Source organism: Pristiophorus japonicus, chromosome 5 (genome assembly GCF_044704955.1).
Source record: "Pristiophorus japonicus isolate sPriJap1 chromosome 5, sPriJap1.hap1, whole genome shotgun sequence".
Classification (NCBI taxonomy): Eukaryota; Metazoa; Chordata; class Chondrichthyes; family Pristiophoridae; genus Pristiophorus; species Pristiophorus japonicus.
Genome location: NC_091981.1, coordinates 182,247,587 through 182,267,832, shown reverse-complemented (window position 1 = coordinate 182,267,832; position 20,246 = coordinate 182,247,587). Strand labels below are relative to the sequence as shown.

Here is a 20,246-nt window from a genome sequence, read left to right as displayed (position 1 = left end):
GAAGAGAAGGGGAATTCATTCGATGTCCTGGCCAACATTTAGTCCCTAACCAACATCACTAAAAACAAATTATCCGGTCATTTATTTCATTGCTGTTTGTGAAACCTTGATGTGCTCAAAATGGCTGTCGTGTTTCCTATGTTATAATAGTGACTGCACTTCAAAAAGTGCTTCATTGGCTGTGAAGTGGTTTGGAATGTCCTGAAATTTTAAATGGCCCTACATGCAAGTTCTTTTTGTTCTTTCTCATTTGTTTTGTTTATCTTGCTTTTCCTTTTGCATTTTACACTCCTACCTGGAGAAAGTGTTTAGTATCATCAGGTCAAGATTGGTAATTTTTTTATTTTTGACTACATTTGTGATTTTTATCAAATATAGAGTATCATTTGACCTGTTAATATTTTTGGTTAGTTTATCTTTCACCTTTACCCTTTGTTTTTAAAGATGCAACCATTCTGTTTTCTTCCTAAGTGACTCTTTTATCCCTGTGAGTTTTAACTCCAGCTACTTTTTTTCAACCTCAAATTAATTTTAACCTAGTGTAATTATTTTCATGTAAGCAAAACGCAAAGGTTCAGATTTTAAAAAATACTCCCAATACTCGGAGGTTTCAAATTGCGCTGTTCCAATTAAAACCACTCCAGCGAGCTATTTATTTCTCGTGTGGACATAACCTTTATTTATGTATGACTTCTCCATGGTAACCATTCATTTGTTTATTTTTTTTACCTGAGTTAATTTTTACATGTAGCAACAATCTTCACGAGGTCAACCTTTTTAAACCTACTTGATGCTTTGCAAGGAAATTTATATTCCTCTTCAGTTTTGACAGTAGCATTTCTTTCCAAACCTCCAAGCAACATGTCAAAATATGCCTCATACTTTGTTTCCATCTTCTCCAGATAATGAAATACAGACTTTTTATCATCTTCACTTTCATTCAAGACAAAAGTTCACATGGCCAGCATTGCTAAGGAAGACCAGAGTGACATAGTGACACACAGAACACAAATCAAATGGCACACAGAGGGACAAACACTGAGACAAAGAGTATCAAAAAGATACAGAGATCCTAGAAACATGCATGAAACCAGCACATGGTTTCATAATTTTCAACACATAAAACTCACATTCTCCATCTTCACACAGGCTAACTTTTCCAAGGATGTTGTTTCATCCCCACACTAATGGTCCTAATAAAAATTGAAGCACCAATATGGCATGAACGGGTACAGAAAATAATCATAAAGGCTAATAGAATGTAGAGGACTAAAAAGAAAGTCTTGGATTTATATAGCGCCTTTCACGACCAACGGACGTCTCAAAGCGCCTTACAGCCAATGAAGTACTTTTAGAGTGTAATCACTGTTGTAATGTAGGAAACGCGGCAGCCAATTTGCACACAAGCAAGCTCCCACAAACCGAATTGTGATAATGACCAGATAATCTGTTTTTTTTGTTATGTTGATTGAGGGATAAATATTGGCCAGGAAACCGGGAACAACTCCCCTGCTCTTCTTCGAAATAGTGCCATGGGAACTTTTACATCACTTGAGAGAGCAGACGGGGCCTCGGTTTAATGTCTCATCCCTCAGCACTGCACTGGAGTGCCAGCTTAGATTTTTTGTGCTACAAATCCCTGGAGTGGGTTGAACCCACAATCTTCTGCCTCAGAGGCGAGAGTGCTACCCACTGAGCCACAGCAACACTAGGATACAAGGGGTAGAAGTTGTGCTGCAGCTATACAAAACCCTGGTTAGACTACGCCTGGATTACTGCGAGCAGTTCTGGGCACCACACCTTAGGAAGGATATATTGGCCTTGGAGGGAGTGCAGCTTAGGTTTACTAGACTTATACCTGGACTTTAAAGGTTAAGTTATGAGGAGAGATTACACAAATTGGGTTGTATTCCCTAGAATTTAGAAGGTTAAGGGGTGATCTAATCAAAGTTTTCAAAATATTTAGGTGAACAGATGGGGTAAAAGGAGAGAAACTATTTCTGCTAGTTGGGGATTCTAAGATTAAAAATTAGAGCCAGACCTTTCAAGAGTGAAATTAGGAAATGCTTCTACAAACAAAGGGTGGTAGAAGTTTGGAACCCTCTTCGACAAATGACAATTGATACTAGATCAATTGTTAATTTTAAATCTGAGATTGATAGCGTTCTGTTAACCAAAGATTTTAAGGATTATGGGCCAAAGGCGGGAGTTAGGTCACAGATCAGCCATGATCTCATTGAATGGCGGAACAGGCTCGAGGGGCTGAATGGCCTACTCCTGTTCCTATATTCCTACAAACCTCAAATTATTAATGATCTCACTTTTGTCCATGGGCAATATGGTATTTATGCCTAATTTTAGACGCTGAAACTCATCTGCACCAGTGTAATTACAACCGTTCTTTTGGTACATTTGAGCAATATAGGAAGGGTTCTCTCCTCCCACCCAACCCTGGCCACATACACGCACGCATTATTTTGCAATTCATAGGAACCAGCCATTAAGACTATACTGGTTCCTTTATCCTCATGAGTACATAGTCAAATCACACTCTCCTGCTCACTTGCCATACCTTTTAATATTTCTCTTTTTCAAACAATTATCAAATTCCCTTTTAAGAGAATTTATAAACTCTACTTCAGCAATAGTTTGGGATAGAAATTCCACATTCTAACCACTCTCTGTGTAAAGAATTGTTTGCTCACCTCCCTTCTAATTCTTTTTGTGATTGTCCACCAACCAGTGGAACTAGCATATCACTATTTACCTTATCATAACCCTTAAGCCTTCTATACTGTCACTAGAATTGTAGAAATTTACAGCACAGAAGGAGATCATTCGGCCCATGTCTGCTATCCAGCCTAATCCCACTTTCCAGCTCCGTAGCCATGTAGCTTACAGCACTTCAGGTGCATACCCAAGTACTTTTTAAATACGATGAGGGTTTCTGCATCTACTGCCCTTTCAGGCAGTGAGTTCCAGTCCCCCACCACCCTCTGGGTGAAAAATGTTCTCCTAAATGCCCCTCTAGTCCTTCTACCAATTACTTTAATCTATACCCACTGCAAATTGACCTCCATTCTATCTAGGATTCTCATAATTTGATACACCTCAATTAAGTCTGCCCTCAGCCTCCTCTGCTCCAAAGAAAACAACCACAACCTATCCAATCTATTCTCATACTAAAATTCTCCAGTCCTGGCAGCACCCTTGTAAATTTCCTCTGTACGCTCTCTCGTGCAATTACATCTTTCCTGTAATGTGGTGACCAGAAATTTTATGCAGTACTCTAGCTGTGGCCTAATTAGTGTTTTATACAGTTCAAGCATAACCTCCTTGTTATATTCTACTCCTCGACTAATAAAGGCAAGTATCCCGTATACCTTCTTAACCACCTTATCTACCTGTCCTGCGACCTTCAGGGATCTATCGACATGCACTCCAAGGTCCCTCTGTTCCTCTTCACTTCTCAGTGTCCGACCATTTAATGTGTATTCCTTTATCTTGGTAGCTCTCCCCAAATGCATTATCTCTCATTTCTCTAGATTGAATTCCAATTGCCATTTTTCTGCCCACCTGACCAGTCCATTGATATCTTCCTGCAGTCTGCAGCTTTCTTCCTCACTATCAACCACACAGCCAATTTTTGTATCTTCTACAAACTTCTTAATCATGCACCCTACATTGAAGTCTAAATCATTGATTATGCACCACAGAAAAGGGCCTAGTACTGAGCTCTGCAGAACCCACTGGAAACAGCCTTCCAGTCACAAAAACACCCGTCAACCATTACTCTTTCCTTCCTGCCCACTGAGACACTTTTGGATCCAATTTGCCACTTTCCCTTGGATCCCATGGGACTTTACTTTTCTGACCAGTCTGCCATGTGGGACCTTGTCAAAAGCCTTGTTAAAATCCATGTATACAGCATCAATCACGCTACACTCATCAAACCCTCCTTGTTACCTCCTCAAAAAATTCAATCAAGATTGTCAGACACAACCTTTCTTTAACAAATCCATGCTGACTGTCCTTGATTAATCCATGCCTTTCTAAATTACTGATTAAAATGACTGACTAAATGACTAAATTAATACTGTCCCTCCAAATTTTTTCCAATAATTTGCCCACCACCGAGGTTAGGCTGACTGACCTATAATTACATGGTCTATTCCTTTCTCCCTTTTTAAAAAACAGTCTAAACGTTAGTAGCCAGCACCACATCTGTAACCAGAGAGGATTGGAAAATGATGGTCAGAGCATCTGCTATTTCCTCCTTTGCTTCTTTTAACAGCCTGGGATACATTTCATCTGAGCCTGGCGATTTATCTACTTTCAAAGATGCTAAATCCCTTAATATTTCCTCTCTCACTGTTTATCTCATCTAATATTGCATACTCCCCCACCTTAACTACAATGTCTGCATCGTCCTTCTGTTTTTTGAAGACAGACGCAAAGTATTCATTAAGAACCATACCCACATCTTCCGCCTGCACAGACAGGTTACCATTTCGGTCTCTAATGGGCCCTACTCTTTAGTTATCCTCTTGCTCTTTATGTATTTGTAAAACATCTTTGGGTTTAACTTGCCAATATTTTTTCATACCTTCTCTTTGCTTTCCTAATTTCCTTTTTAATGTCACCTAAGCATTTTCTATACTCCTAGGCTTTCTGCCTTATTTAGCTCTCAGTATCTGATATAAGCTTCCCTTTTTTGCCTTATCTTACCCTGTATGCCCCTGGATATCAAGGAGCTCTAGATTTGGGAGTCCCACCCTTTTTCTTTGTAACTCAGCAGCTCATCTGAGATTAGCCGACTTTAGACCCTTACATTGTAACTGGTAGGTTGTGCCTGTATGCATTGTAATTGTTTTAACTTTCTAATTGTATATTCTGAAAACTAAGTAGATGGACTGGTGGAAAAGCAGCTCTTTGGTTCATGTGGTTCTGGACCTGCAGATTTAAATAGTTTCATAATCTGTATTTGTATGAAAACTGGCATAAAATGACATATTGGCGACAATTATCTTACTGACCTTCTATTTGGGTGAAATGTTTCTTTTCCTCTTGTTTTTGGTAATCTGCTGAGAACGCAAGTTTCATGTAATAATTCTGGTCATAATGAGAGATACAAGTGATGCCCTGCATTGATTTGCTTAAATATTAATGCGATGTTAAATATTAATGTGACAGTTCCATAATTAGTGGTGTCAGGCTGAAAGCAAGAGTTTTGTGCAACATAAAAATAAAGGCACACCTCTAGCTTCCCTCCATGGCACGATGGCCAGAGCTCTCTGCTACATTATCTGATCTGAAGTAAGGCAAAAGTTCATGCTACTATTGGTCTCAGCCCTTATAGAGACGAAGAAATAAGTCCAGTTTCCCCTGCTGATCACTATCAAATCACTAATGCTGGAAATCTGCTGAGAGTATCCTGTCATATCCTGTTAACACTCGCTGTCTGGGCTCACACTTGCAGCGTGCTCATTCGGCTGAAGTATTGGTGGACTACTCTTGCCATGGAATTGAATTGGCAAAAAATAAAGGCCCATCAGAAGTTGCATTTGTGCGGCTGAGTGTTTGAAAATTAAACGTATGCCTTTCTCTTGTCCTTAATATTACGTTAATCATTTGTAACCATTCCATTCAACACTGCTTTAGGATTGCAAATAAAAGCGTACACTATTTTGTTTTTAAATTCAGTTATATAGAAGTGCCTTTCGTTGTCCTGACATTGAACATTAAAATAACATTATATTATGCAGCTCTTGGGTTTCTGCAGCAGGAGATTGAAAGTTAAGTAAAGCTGAGTACCTTCAAGGCTAAGTGGGCTAATTGTGTTACCATTAATATCATCAGAGTTGACAGTGCTGGAGGACTTCAATTAAGTATAGTGCTGGCAAGTGTGTGTTCATACTGGCATTTTGACATTACCGCTTTGTTATAGAAACATAGAAACATAGAAAATAGGTGCAGGAGTAGGCCATTCGGCCCTTCTAGCCTGCACCGCCATTCAATGAGTTCATGGCTGAACATTCAACTTCAGTACCCCATTCCTGCTTTCTCGCCATACCCCTTGATCCCCCTAGCAGTAAGGACCTCATCTAACTCCTTTTTGAATATATTTAGTGAATTGGCCTCAACAACTTTCTGTGGTAGAGAATTCCACAGGTTCACCACTCTCTGGGTGAAGAAGTTCCTCCGCATCTCGGTCCTAAATGGCTTACCCCTTATCCTTAGACTGTGACCCCTGGTTCTGGACTTCCCCAACATTGGGAACATTCTTCCTGCATCTAACCTGTCTAACCCCGTCAGAATTTTATATGTTTCTATGAGGTCCCCTCTCATTCTTCTGAACTCCAGTGAATACAAGCCCAGTTGATCCAGTCTTTCTTGATAGGTCAGTCCCGCCATCCCGGGAATCAGTCTGGTGAACCTTCGCTGCACTCCCTCAATATCTGAGCAGTATCCATTGCAGATAACCTTCATTAGTTCAGGATCCTGAAACATTTTCTACTGCTCCAGCATACTGGCTGTGGCTACTTTTAGTGGGTCTTATTATGCAACTATTGTTTCAATACTGAAAAGAAATGGCAGAAAAGAGATATGGGGGGGAAATTGTAGTTGGAGGCTTCCTTTATACGAACGCATCAGACCCGGAAAAAATCTACGAAACTACTGTTGGTCCCGGAGAAACGTCTGAGGCCTTCATTCACTGCGCAGCGTACGGGGATCTGTCTTCCATGCTATGTTGCAATCACTTGGGCCTGGACCACCAATCACTAGGTAGTATTCTCATTGATTCTCCTTTTGTAGGAGTTCCCATTACTATCAATGCGAATAACCCCCTAAAACAAGAAACACAGCACAATAAATTAAAAAAAAACTCATATTTAAAATGAATTGAAATTAAATATAATGAAATGTTTTAGAAAAAAATATATTTTTGGAATTTTTTTTAATGTGTTTTAATAGGATTAAAAATAAACTTACCTTAATGGACAGGGTTTTTTGAACATAAAAATGAATGATTAAATTAATTTTTTCTATGTTTTAAAAGTGTTACGCTGATAAAAGTAAGCTATGCGCCTGCTTTTACCAGGCATAAAAGTTTGAAGGTCATTTGCTGGTCAAGAGTTGGGCAAATAGCCCAATCTCTGCCGTGTGGATGTCCTTCTCCCAGGGATGCGTAGGATCTGCCTGAAGAACTTTTGACAGATCAGAAAAGCCAGGTTTCGGCGCATGCACATCGCGCCCTGAGAACCGGCTTTTGCAAGGCCTCACCGGGTCCGTGCGCACTTTGTACGCGCCCGGCACGGCCACAATTTGTGGCCCTTTGTCACATAGTGGTGCCTAGCTATTAACATATTCTATTGAATACCCATGTGATGGATCTTTTTTAACTTGATTTCTTTGGTATCATTTTTCAAAATTCTTGATGAAGCAAAATGACAAAATATGCACATTGGAGAGATTTGATTTTGATTTTTTATTTTACTGTCCCTTTCTCTGATTTGGCTGCCATCTTCTCTTCACATAGTCCTGTTTCATCAAACTGTACCACACACAAACTATACCACAGGCACTGACTTTTGTGTGTTATGCTGCAAGGAGTAGCTTGTATTTTTTTTACTAATATTTCATGAAATACTTCAATAGCATACTGAGGAAAGCACAGTACAATGTGACATGTAATATTTTAAACGAGTGGTGGAGATTCTACACTCTATTCAGAAAACCTGCTTAGAATAACAAGAGTTTAAGTGTATCGACCGAGTGCACTATTGATGGACTGCAGTATTGCAGGATATATAAATCGTGTTGAACATAACTTATCCCATTTTATCTCTAACTCAGGGCTCTGCCTCCTCAACTTGATTGTAATAAGTTTGGTTTACAGTGTTTGGTTTAATGTTTACAATTTAAATATCGTCTGTATTAAATCTCTGATTTTACAAGGCCATACACTCTGCAGTCATACCAGTACAGAACCTCTCATGACCAAGAACTAACACTTCAGTAGATAACAGTGTGCGCCAGCAATGCAGTTATATTGCCATAAGGATTGGAAAGAATCCTTAATCCTTACCTAGGATGAGCTGGAAAGGAATTAAGCATCAAAGGGAACTAATATGGCAGGGGGATGGGAACCTATGCAGGGAGACAGAGGGAAGTAGAATGGGGGCAGAAGCAAAAGATAGAAAGAAGAAAAGTAAAATTGGAGGGCAGAGAAATCTAAGGCAAAAAGGGCACATTGCACCAAAATTCTAAAGGGGCAAAGTGTGTTAGAAAGACAAGCAAGTGATACTTAAGGGGTTGACGGTGGATAGGCAATGGCAAACATTTATAGATCACATGGATAAACTTCAAGAATTGTACATCCTTATCTGGAGTAAAAATAAAACGGGGAAGGTGGCTCAACCGTGGCTAACAAGGGAAATTAAGGATAGTGTTAGATCTAAGGAAGAGGCATATAAATTGGCCAGAAAAAACAGCAAACCAGAGGACTGGGAGAAATTTAGAATTCAGCAGAGGAGGACAAAAGGTTTAATTAGGAGGTGGAAAATAGAGTACAAGAGGAAGCTTGCCAGGAACATAAAAACTGACTGCAAAAGCTTCTATAGATATGTGAAGAGAAAAAGAGTAGTGAAGACAAACGTAGGTCCCTTGCAGTCAGACTCGGGTGACTTTATAATGGGGAACAAAGAATGGCAGACCAATTGAACAAATACTTTGGTTCTGTCTTCACGAAGGAAGACACACATAACCTTCCAGATGTACTAGGGGACCGAGGATCGAGTGAGAAGGAGGAATTGAAGGATATCCGAATTAGGTGGGAAATTATGTTGGGGGAATTGATGGGATTGAAGGCCTGGGGCCTGATTGTCTGCATCCCAGAGTACTTAAGGAAGTGGCCTTAGAAATAGTGGATGCATTGGTGATTATTTTCCAACAGTCTATCGACTCTGGATCAGTTCCTATGGACTGGAGGGTAGCTAATGTAACACCACTTTTTTAAAAAGGAGGGAGAGAGAAAACGGGTAATTATAGACTGGTTAGCTTGACATCAGTAGTGGAGAAAATGTTGGAATCAATTATTAAAGATGAAATAGCAGCGCATTTGGAAAGCAGTGACAGGATCGGTCTCAAGTCAGCATGGATTTATGAAAGGGAAATCATGCTTGACAAATCTTCTGGAATTTTTTGAGCATGTAACTAGTAGAGTGGACAAGGGAGAACCCGTGGATGTGGTGTATTTGGACTTTCAAAAGGCATTTGACAAGGTCCCACATAAGAGATTGGTGTGCACAATCAAAGCACATGGTATAGGGGGTAATGTACTGGCGTGGATAGAGAATTGGTTGGCAGACAGAAAGCAGAGAGTCGGGATAAACGGGTCCTTTTCGGAATGGGAGGCAGTGACTAGTGGAGTGCCGCAGGGCTCAGTGCTGGAACCCCAGCTCTTTACAATATACATCAATGATTTGGATGAAGGAATTGAGTGTAATATCTCCAAGTTTGCAGATGACACTAAACTGGGTGGTGGTGTGAGCTGTGAGGAGGATGCTAAGAGGCTGCAGGGTGACTTGGACAGGTTAGGTGAGTGGGCAAATGCATGGCAGATGCAGTATAATGTGGATAAATGTGAGGTTATCCACTTTGGTGGCAAAAACACGAAGGCAGAATATTATCTGAATGGCAGCAGATTAGGAAAAGGGGAGGTGCAACGAGACCTGGGTGTCATGGTTCATCAGTCATTGAAAGTTGGCATGCAGGTACAGCAGGCGGTGAAGAAGGCAAATGGCCTTCATAGCTAGGGGATTTGAATATAGGAGCAGGGAAGTCTTACTGCAATTGTACAGGGCCTTGGTGAGGCCTCACCTGGAATATTGTGTTCAGTTTTGGTCTCCTAATCTGAGGAAGGACGTTCTTGCTATTGAGGGAGTGCAGCGAAGGCTCACCAGTCTGATTCCAGGGATGGCTGGACTGACACATGAGGAGAGACTGGATCAGCTGGGCCTTTATACATTAGAAGGATGAGAGGAAATCTCGTAGAAACATGTAAGATTCTGACGGGATGGGACAGGTTAGATGCGGGTAGAATGTTCCCGATGTTGGGGACGTCCAGAACCAGGGGACACAGTCTTAGGATAAGGGGTAGGTCATTTAGGACTGAGATGAGGAGAAACTTCTTCACTCAGAGTTGTTAACCTGTGGAATTACCTGCCGCAGAGAGTTGTTGATGCCAGTTAATTGGATATATTCAAGAGGGAGTTAGTTATGGCCTTTACGGCTAAGGGGATCAAGGGGTATGGAGAGAAAGCAGGAAAGGGGTACTGAGGGAATGATCAGCCATGATCTTATTGAATGGTAGTGCAGGCTCGAAGGGCCGAATGGTCTACCCCTGCACCTATTTTCTATGTTTCTCTGAACTTATATTGTTATAGCACTTTTCACAACCTCAGCACATCCCAAAGCGCTTTATAGCAAATGAAGCACTTTTTGAAGTACAGATTTCTTGTCATGTAGGAGAAATTATTCTGAGTACTGGTTTGAATGGGGTGGCCATCGTTAACTGCAGATGCTTAGTTCTGTGTACAGCTGCATTTTAGAATCACTTATTGTTGGAATATAGCTACAGACTTAATTTACTTACGCAAGCAGTTCAAATTTAGCATGCAATCAATTCAATAATATTTATAGCTATCGTTTACGTAAATTAATGTAGCATGGAACAAATTAATGAATGCATTGTAAGGCTGTCATAAGTAGTTAATTGAAGTTGACTCTCAAACCTTCCTCTGGATGAATAGGCAATAATTCAGTTAATTAATCAAAAAGGCTTTGACCTGTGACTAGCTTGTTGCAGGTTTGTATTATTACTGCAACTTGGACAATGCAGCAGTGTCATATTCCCACATGCAAATCATTTCCAGAAATCAACTCTCGGAATCTGCAGATTGTGCAGAATTATGACGGGGAACAAATTACACAGTAATCAGATGCTTGAACAAGGTTGAGTACTTGGCCAGAATTTTGCAGTGATGATAATGTTCAGTTATTTGAATTTCTATGCCCCCGCTCGGATTGTGATTTTAAATGGGGAAATTATCATAGGCAGTCCCTCGAAATCGAGGAAGACTTGCTTCCACTCTAAAAGTGAGTTCTCAGGTGGCTGTACAGTCCAATGCGGGAATTACCGTGTCTGTAACAGGTGGGGCAGACAGTGGTTAAAGGAAAGGGTGGGTGGGGAGTCTGGTTTGCCGCACACTCCTTCCGCTTGGTTTCTGCATGCTCTCGGCGACGAGACTCGAGACGTTCAGTGCCCTCCCGGATGCTCTTCCTCCACTTTGGGCGGTCTTGGGCCAGGGATTCCCAGGAGTCGGTGGGGATGTTGCATTTTTATCAAGGAGGCTTTGAGGGTGTCCTTGAAACATTTCCGCTGCCCACCTGGGGCTCGCCTGCTGTGTAGGAGTTCCGAGTAGAGCACTTGCTTCATGAGTTTCGTGTCGGGCATGACGATGTGGCCCGCCCAACGGAGCTGGCTGAGTGTGGTCAGCACTTTGATGCTGGGGATGTTGGCCAGGGATGGGGAAATACTTACAGTCTTGCCACATTGGCACTAGATGCCCTTCGTGGAGTTATTTCCCAAATAGGTGAGATATCTAATGGTAAGGCAGAGCTCTGGGTACCTTAGCAGCGGCTAAGCCTTAACCAGTCCTACCTTTCTGTTTGCACTTTCATCCTGGGATCCTCGCGTGCGTTTTATTGTTGAAAACGTACAGCTTTGCATATTGGATTTTTTAATATTAGTTATAAAATGGCAAGAGAGAATCCTCAGCAAAAGTGGAATGTAGTATTTTCAATCTTGATGGGACCTTTTTGTTAGTAGGACATAGCAGAAGGCACATAAAGCTATGGAGATAACTCTGTCTCTACAATGCACATAAAGTACTCCCCCCTCCACATTTCCCACTTAAATCATAAATTAATATATCTTGTCGGAGAAATTGTTATCTTAAAGCCATGGTTAGACAGCCAATATTTCTGGTAAGGCAGACAGTAATATAGTATTCAGCTGATGTCAGTTAGTAAGTGACCCCATTGATTCTTTTCATTCCTGGCTGTCAATCAGGAGCTGCCAATTGTGGTATAACCTCTTAAGCAGCAATGCGCTCTGTAAAAGAAAACTGTTGAATTAGTTTTGAAAAAAGTGTAAAGATGAGCAAATTATTCCAAGGTTGTGACCCAAGGGCTGCAGAAGCAAATTAAGGGAGCTTATCCTTAAAGCAAAGAAGGATAGTGAGGGCAGCTGGTCAGAAATATTAATAGCACTCCTTGATTTTTTTTTTCTGGGAAATTGAGCTTTATATTAAAGTAGGGGATCAACAGGTGGTATAGCAGAGACATCTGTGATAGAACATGGGATGGGCTTGAATGGCCAAATGGCCCTTTTTCACTCCAAGCTTTGCATTCTTAAATGTCGCCGTATTCAATATTTCTAAAAGGAATGGTGGACAGTTCTTCATTTCTAGCCAGCTTTGGAAGAGCTGTTTCTCTTTGGGCGGGGGGAGGGGGTTGAAAGAAGAAAACTATCCTTTATTGTGATTAATGACACATGCTCATTCATTGAGTATATAACTGAACCAACCAGTTGCTGCAGTTTGGGGTATACACCCTTGATATGCTGGATAAGGTAGTTTACTAATTGATCTTATGACTAGCGTAACATTGGATTGTTGTGCATGGCATTGGCAGTGGCCTGGATGATGGAGAAATAGGCTGGATGGACTAGGTAGTCTCTGTGAGTGATGTCTTTAAATACTATTGTAATCAGATATTCAGCTATTTAGTGTCATAGGGCTCAATTTTGGCCAGGATGGAGCAACTTGATTTTTCTGGAGTAATCTTAAAAATCCCCATTTTGCACATTCAATTTGCGCCAGTGTAAGTGAGTTAGGATTTTTTTAGTTTAGTTGTTTTTTTCTCAAAAGGGGCCGTTACCGGCACCTATGCCAGTTTTGGCCATTTAGGCCACTTTGGCCAGCTAACAGTTACTCCAAATTAACTTAAGCCAACGTACGTAGCCACTTCAGAAAACCCTTGCAGAGAGTTAAGAAATCAGCGATAGGTACATCGGAGGCCATTCGGCCTGGGATAGGGGCGGGAGGCCAGCAGAACTTAATGACTTGATTAAAGAATGTGAATAGGGTCAAACGGCTATACAGGACATCATATGACAAATTTCGCAAAGTTACTTGATTATACAACAGAAGCATTCATGGAAGCTTAAACTGCTAAAATAAAAAAAGTAAAAGATAGTTGAATTAAATTGCCCTAATCTCTCAACTAATTTAAACAACTACTTGTTTGCAATGATTATACTGGGCCAAAATTGAGCCCATATTATCTAAATAAAGCCTACTTCAATAAATAAGAACTTTTTTCAGTGTTCCTTCGTCACTTATGTTCTTTTCACAATTGCACCAGGCAAATAGGCTTGACAAAAATTCACAAGAGAAAAAACATATTTACTACATTTTTTCAAAATATCCAAAAGTCCAGGAAAATGACAAGCCATTAAGAAAGTTCAAAAATAGCTACAGTGCATAAAATTTCAAACCTGAGGTCGATCGCACCGGGAGGCCACACACACAGCGGCTGCAACACACACACGGAGGCTGGGGGCGAGGAGCTACTGCGCATGCGCGGACACTCCACTGCGCATATAGAAACATAGAAACATAGAAAATAGGTGCAGGAGCAGGCCATTCAGCCCTTCTAGCCTGCACCGCCATTCAATGAGTTCATGGCTGAACATGAAACTTCAGTACCCCCTTCCTGCTTTCTCGCCATACCCCTTGATCCCCCGAGTAGTAAGGACTTCATCTAACTCCCTTTTGAATATATTTAGTGAATTGGCCTCAACTACTTTCTGTGGTAGAGAATTCCACAGGTTCACCACTCTCTGGGTGAAGAAGTTTCTCCTCATCTCGGTCCTAAATGGCTTACCCCTTATCCTTAGACTGTGACCCCTGGCTCTGGACTTCCCCAACATTGGGAACATTCTTCCTGCATCCAACCTGTCCAAACCCGTCAGAATTTTAAACGTTTCTATGAGGTCCCCTCTCACTCTTCTGAACTCCAGTGAATACAAGCCCAGTTGATCCAGTCTTTCTTGATAGGTCAGTCCCACCATCCCGGGAATCAGTCTGGTGAATCTTCGCTGCACTCCCTCAATAGCAAGAACGTCCTTCCTCAAGTTAGGAGACCAAAACTGTACACAATACTCCAGGTGTGGCCTCACCAAGGCCCTATACAACTGTAGCAACACCTCCCTGCCCCTGTATTCAAATCCCCTCGCTATGAAGGCCAACATGCCATTTGCTTTCTTAACCGCCTGCTGTACCTGCATGCCAACCTTCAATGACTGATGTACCATGACACCCAGGTCTCGCTGCACCTTCCCCCTTCCTAATCTGTCACCATTCAGACATCCCAGCACTGTTTTCAGCGCAGAATGCTGGCTCTGCCCCCGACTCGACTGGCCACGCTGCGTGACAACTGAGGAGGGGCCAGGCAGCGGCCAAAGTGGGGAACGATTTTTTTCGGTACACTTATCAACGGAGAAAAACTGCGCATCTCCAGTAAGTGCGCCAAAAAAAGGGATGTGCCAAAATTGAGCCCCTAGAAAGGTAGAATTTTTGTTAAATCACTCATGGGAAGTATTAATGGTCTAATTTGTAAATAGTATATTAACTTTGGGAGCTCAGTCCGTCATATATTTCAAGCCCTTACCACATTATTTTATTTATATATTCTCATCTTGCGTGTCCGTGTCATTTTATTATTAATATCGCAACAAATATTATTTAAATAACAATATATTACAATTACTTATACATTTAAATTTTTCCATATTGATATTAATTCAGATTAAATTTCTAAGTAGGTCTCAGCCATGGCTCAGTGGTAGCACTTTCCCCTCTGAGTCAGAAGGCCATTGGTTCAAGTTTCACTCCAGAGACTTGATCATCTAATCTTGGCTGGGAGCTCAGTGCATGCTGAGGGAGTGATGCACTATTGAATATACTGTCTTTCAGATTAACTTTTAAACCGAGGTCCCTGATAGACATAAAATATCTCATGGCATGTAGAGCAGGGGAGTTCTCCTGACATCCTGACCAACATTTATCCCTCAACCAACATGACTAAAGCAGTGTATTTGGTTATTTATCTCATTGCTGTTTGAGAGATCTTGGCCAAAATCTTACCAGCCCTGCGAGTGCGAGTTTGGAGGCAGATCCGCTGTCAAAATGACTGTGATTGACAGCGGGGCAGAAGTCCACTCTGAACCCGCCTCCTTGTGACTTTCCAGAGTGCCGGCTCTGGCTGCAGTTTGTAGACCCAGCACTAAGCGACGTGTCAGACAATTGTGATAGTTAAGAAACTGCTTAAAGCTAATTAACCAGCATTTTACCAAGTCCAAAGAATTTTTCTAGATTTTTCACGAGGTTCAAGTCCCTCTGGTATCATGTCGGGTTCTCAACAACTCTGGATTGGTTTGACTAGTTAACAGCTGCAGAAGTGAGATAAAAGCTACCATTTCACAGCTGTTCAATTTCCAATCTTAGAAGCTGGAGCTTTCAGGATTTGGAATTCATTTTTCAGCTTTATGAAGGTTTGAATTGTCACTTCCTTGGAGCAATCTATCTCACCATTGACAGATCACTTCTGTCATCTCAACTTCAGCTACCATCTATTCCATCAGCATCGGTGCCCTTGAAAAAAATCTCACCTTGGTCCTCAGAAACCCACCACGATCGGCTGCAGCACCAACATTACCAGGATCACCACCAACAGCACCAACCTTCTCCGCATTCACCTGTTGCTGCCCGGGAGGCCAAGGATGGCCTCACCATGGCCACATTTACTTCACTCGATGCTGCACACCCTGACTGCCACATGATGTGCCAGGTTGGCACCACCCCACACCAAGACCATAAAGCATCCCTGCAATGCCTAAGCCATTCGTGTCACACTCATCACCATTGTGGGGGGAGGGTACCGTTATATCTCACCATTCATTGCACTCACTAAGCCACTTCCAAAGATGCACACAGATCTGTCCAAGAGCACAAAGTGTTCAAAATAAAGATTTCAATGTTTGACATTAGCAGAAATGTTACATGAATATTGGAGATAACACCCAAGTGCCTACCCTTGTGTGTTGTTAGTTGGTATGATTGGACAAGGGTGAGTGTGAGGAGTGGCTAGTGAGATGGGGATGTGATAATGTAGATAGATAGATAGAGAGAGAGGGATGGGTGCAGGTGCAAGGTAAGTTAGTGTGACTAAAGATATGCAGAGGTAGGGTAGGGAAGGCAGAGTGTTGGGAATGTGATGAGTGACACAGCAGGATGAGATTGAGTGTGGCTTTGCAGTAACATTTTATGATCATTGAAAGGTTTGTGCCACGGTAGCACAGGTCCTCCTGATGACATCCCTGCTTGTGGCCTCCTGTACAACGTGCAACAAGGCTGCGTTAGTGTCCTGGGGAGGTCTCTTCCATCCATGGGAACGGAAGAGAACCTCCCTGCGTGCTGTGACTCCCTCTATAAGCATAAGGAGGGAGTCATGGGAGAGCCTGGGTGCAGCTGTGCACCTTTGTGCAGTGCTGGTCAGTGTTTGCAGCACCTCAATGCTGCAGGACACTGACAGCACAACTGTCAAAATGTATATGGGTCTGATCCCTTTAAGGAAACTGGCTGATTACGCATCATCAGATGACATCAGCAGACCCGCTTTCTTTTAATTGGCCGGGAACCTCGCAGGGCAGACTTAATAAGCCCAATCTAGGGAAAGCCGTGGGGGGAGCTGACGTTGAGCCAGGAGCAAGGTCGCGGCCCGTCTCGGACATCGACCGCTGTTCTCCCGCTTCGGTGGGAAAAATCCAGTCCTCGTGTGCAGATCAGCTGCCGTGTTTTTCTACTTTACAACAGTAACTACATTTCAAAAGTACTTCATTAGTTATAAAGTGCTTTGGGACATCCTGTATGAAGGGTGCTATATTAATGCAAGTTTTTTTCTTCTGATTGGAAATGAAAATACTTACTTTTACATCAGAACATAGTAACAGTATTAGGCCATTCAGCCCCTCGAGCCTGTTCTGCCATTCAGTTAGATTATGGCTGATCTGTATCTTAACTCCATCTACTTGCCTTGGTTCCATAATCTTTAATATCCATGTCTAACAAAAACCTATCAATCTCAATGTAGAAATTTTCAATTGGCCTAGCCTCAACAGCTTTTTGGTGGAGAGAGTTCCAGATTTTCACTACCCTTTGTGTTGGGGAGTGCTTTCTGGCATCACGCCTGAATGACCTAGCTCTAATTTTAAAGTTATACCCCCTTGTTCTAGACACTCCCACTAGATGAAATAGTTTTTCTCTGTCTACCCTATCAAATCCTTTAATCATAAACACTTCAAATTAGATCACTCTTTAATATTCTATATGTAAGGGAATACAAGTCTGTCACTATGCAATCTGTCCTCATAAACCCTTTCAGCTCTGGTATCATTCTGATGAATTAGGGCCAGTATATAATTCCTGAGCTGCGGTGCCCAGAACTGAATTCAGTACCGCAGATGGGGTTTAACCAGAGCTCTGTACAGCTGTAACATTACTTTTACTGCAACTGTTTAATTTAACATAACTTACTTTAATATTTTGCCATATGGATGTGGTGGGAGCACTTTTAATTGCAAATCCTTATTCCTACTGTTGTGCTTTGCACTGACCATATATGACATGCTGCATAAAAGTCTTTGAACAGTGACTGAAATCTTAGAAGTTTTAGAACATAAAGAGGCCATTCAGCCCATCATCCCTATGCAAGTGTTAGATTTACATCAGAGATATCCATTCTAATCCCATTTCCCTAATCTTTCCCTGTGTTAAGATTTTTCTTCTGGTGTTTAATTCTTTCTTAAATGAAATTTGGTGGCAATCTCAGAAAAAGCTTTTTGTTTAAGATTATTTGAATCAGCACACTTCCTTGTAATGAATGAAACAGTCAGGATGCAGTACGCAATGTATAGCACTGATGCCAGGCATCAGAATTCAAATAAAAATAAATTATCTTTCCAGTGTATTATTCCACAATACCCTTGAATTTGTGTGATGGAGTGGGGAATGGCTACTGTGAAAATTGTGGAGCCATTTTTTTTTCAGAAGTGGAACTACAGTTGGTTGCCATAGTAATGAAAGCCAGCTGGAGCACAGCAAAGCCATGGCAGCATATTCCTTCTGTTCGTTGTATTTGTACAATTACAGAATGTGTTTATAAGGAGAAAATCCCTCCTCTCAAACCATCCCCCCACACCCTACCCAGAACAGAAATCAATTGTTACAAATAATTAGATTTTCTGTGATTTTAATTTTTTCTGTAAAATTTTTTTAATTCCTCTCTTTTTTTTTAACAGCGTACTGACCTGGGGACTAGTGTGAGAAGAGGTATTAGGGTCAGTAATGTGAGCAGAGATCGTCAGTAACCCCAAACAGCATTGGCAATCCAGGCAAATCAGCTGTTTATTTGGCTCCTTCAGACTGGGGTGTAGTAATGGCTCCAAGGTGGTTGCCTCTTTGAGGCAATTGATAAAAACAAAGGGATGTTAAAGTGAATCAAGTTTAATTTATTTTTTATTTCTCCTTTTTTTCTATCTATTTCTTTCCGCCTTTTCCTGAAGAAATTGTTTTACATTGGAGTGTGGGTCTATAATAGTGCATTTACTGACAATCCCCCAGTTCATTTTGGTAATATCGGGGAAGATTCAATCTATGCCTACCCTATTGCCGATGCAGTGCACAGAAATATCCGGGTTTTTTTCATGCATTGTTTCATATGATCAAAACTCTTTGTAAATAGAGAGCCCTTTCCATGTTTAATTTTTGTTCCTAATTGTAATGATTTCCTGTTTTCGTGCAGCATGTGCTACAGACGTGTAGAGCACTTGCGAGATCGCCAAGACACTGTAAAACACCGACTGATGACAGCATTGAAAGGCAGACAATCCCAAGGTGACGATGAAATTGACACCGATGAAGAGGAGGAATTTCAGGAATTCCTTTCAGGAGATTGGCGGGCAAAGGGAGCCTTGCTTTAGTACCGTGTACTGTTCTATTTATGATTCTCAGAAAACTTTCAGCAAAGCATAATAAATGCTCATCTAAAACCGGCTTCAGATATAACTATCACGTGAACTGGGTAAATCTATGATCAGCCATTGTCACTGAAACCTTTGGAGAAATTCTTCCTTTTTTTAAACTGGTAAAACTTTTTCAGAAAATGCGTACTGTGGTTGTTACATTAAAATTTACTCATTAAAATGTATCCATGTATTTTTTCAAATTATTTCAAATAGAGATTTCTGGTCATTATTAAACTGTAGTTTGTAATGATATGTTATATACAATTATAACCAGCCATATCCGTGGAAACTTTTTTTTAATTGAAATGAAATATGTAATGGAAGAATTTAGTTTTAGAACTTAGCACTTCAGTTTCAAAAGTAGCATTTTGTCCTGCAGTTTGTGCTGGGTTACATGGGTTGACTTTCCGATTCAGCCATCAGTATGGAATATATTTTTGTAGAGGGAGGTAAACAAAAGGATGATATCATAGAATCATAAACATTTATAGAACGGAAGGAGGCCATTTCCGCCCATCCTGTCCACGCCGGCCGACAAAGAGCTACAAAGGCCCTTGACATTGTCAACTGCGAGGGACTATGGAGTGTCCTCCTCCATTTCGGCTACCACCAAAAGTTTGTCGCCATCCTCCGCCTGCACTACGACGACATGCAGGCCGTGACCCTGACCAAACGAATCCATCACAGACCCAATCCACATCCGGACCAGGGTCAGGCAGGGCTGCGATATCGCACCAGCCCTCTTCTCAATCTTCCTCGCTGCAATGTTCCAACTCACATTCAGCAAGCTCCCTGCTGGAGTGGAACTAAACTACAGAACCAGTGGGAATCGTTGTCTGCAGGCCAGGTCCAAGACCGTCCCAACCTCTGTCGTCGAACTACAGTATGCGGACGATGATTGCGTCTGCGCACATTCAGAGACTGAACTCAAAGTCATAGTCAACGTCTTCACCGAGGCACACAAAAGCATAGGCCTCACACTAAACATCCATAAGACAAAGGTCCCCCACCAACCTGACCCCACCACACAGCA

General features: G+C 41.6%; 1 protein-coding gene across 1 annotated transcript in view; it reads left to right on the top strand.

The window, feature by feature from the left end:
- The window catches only part of znf830 (zinc finger protein 830), a 132,286-nt gene extending 112,891 nt beyond the window's left edge, over positions 1-19,395 (top strand). Inside the window, exon 10 of the mRNA XM_070881153.1 lies at positions 18,991-19,395. Within this exon, the coding sequence (XP_070737254.1) occupies positions 18,991-19,168 (178 nt within the window). The 3' untranslated portion in view covers positions 19,169-19,395. The remainder of the gene's footprint in view (positions 1-18,990) is intronic.
- Positions 19,396-20,246: the final 851 nt, after the last annotated feature.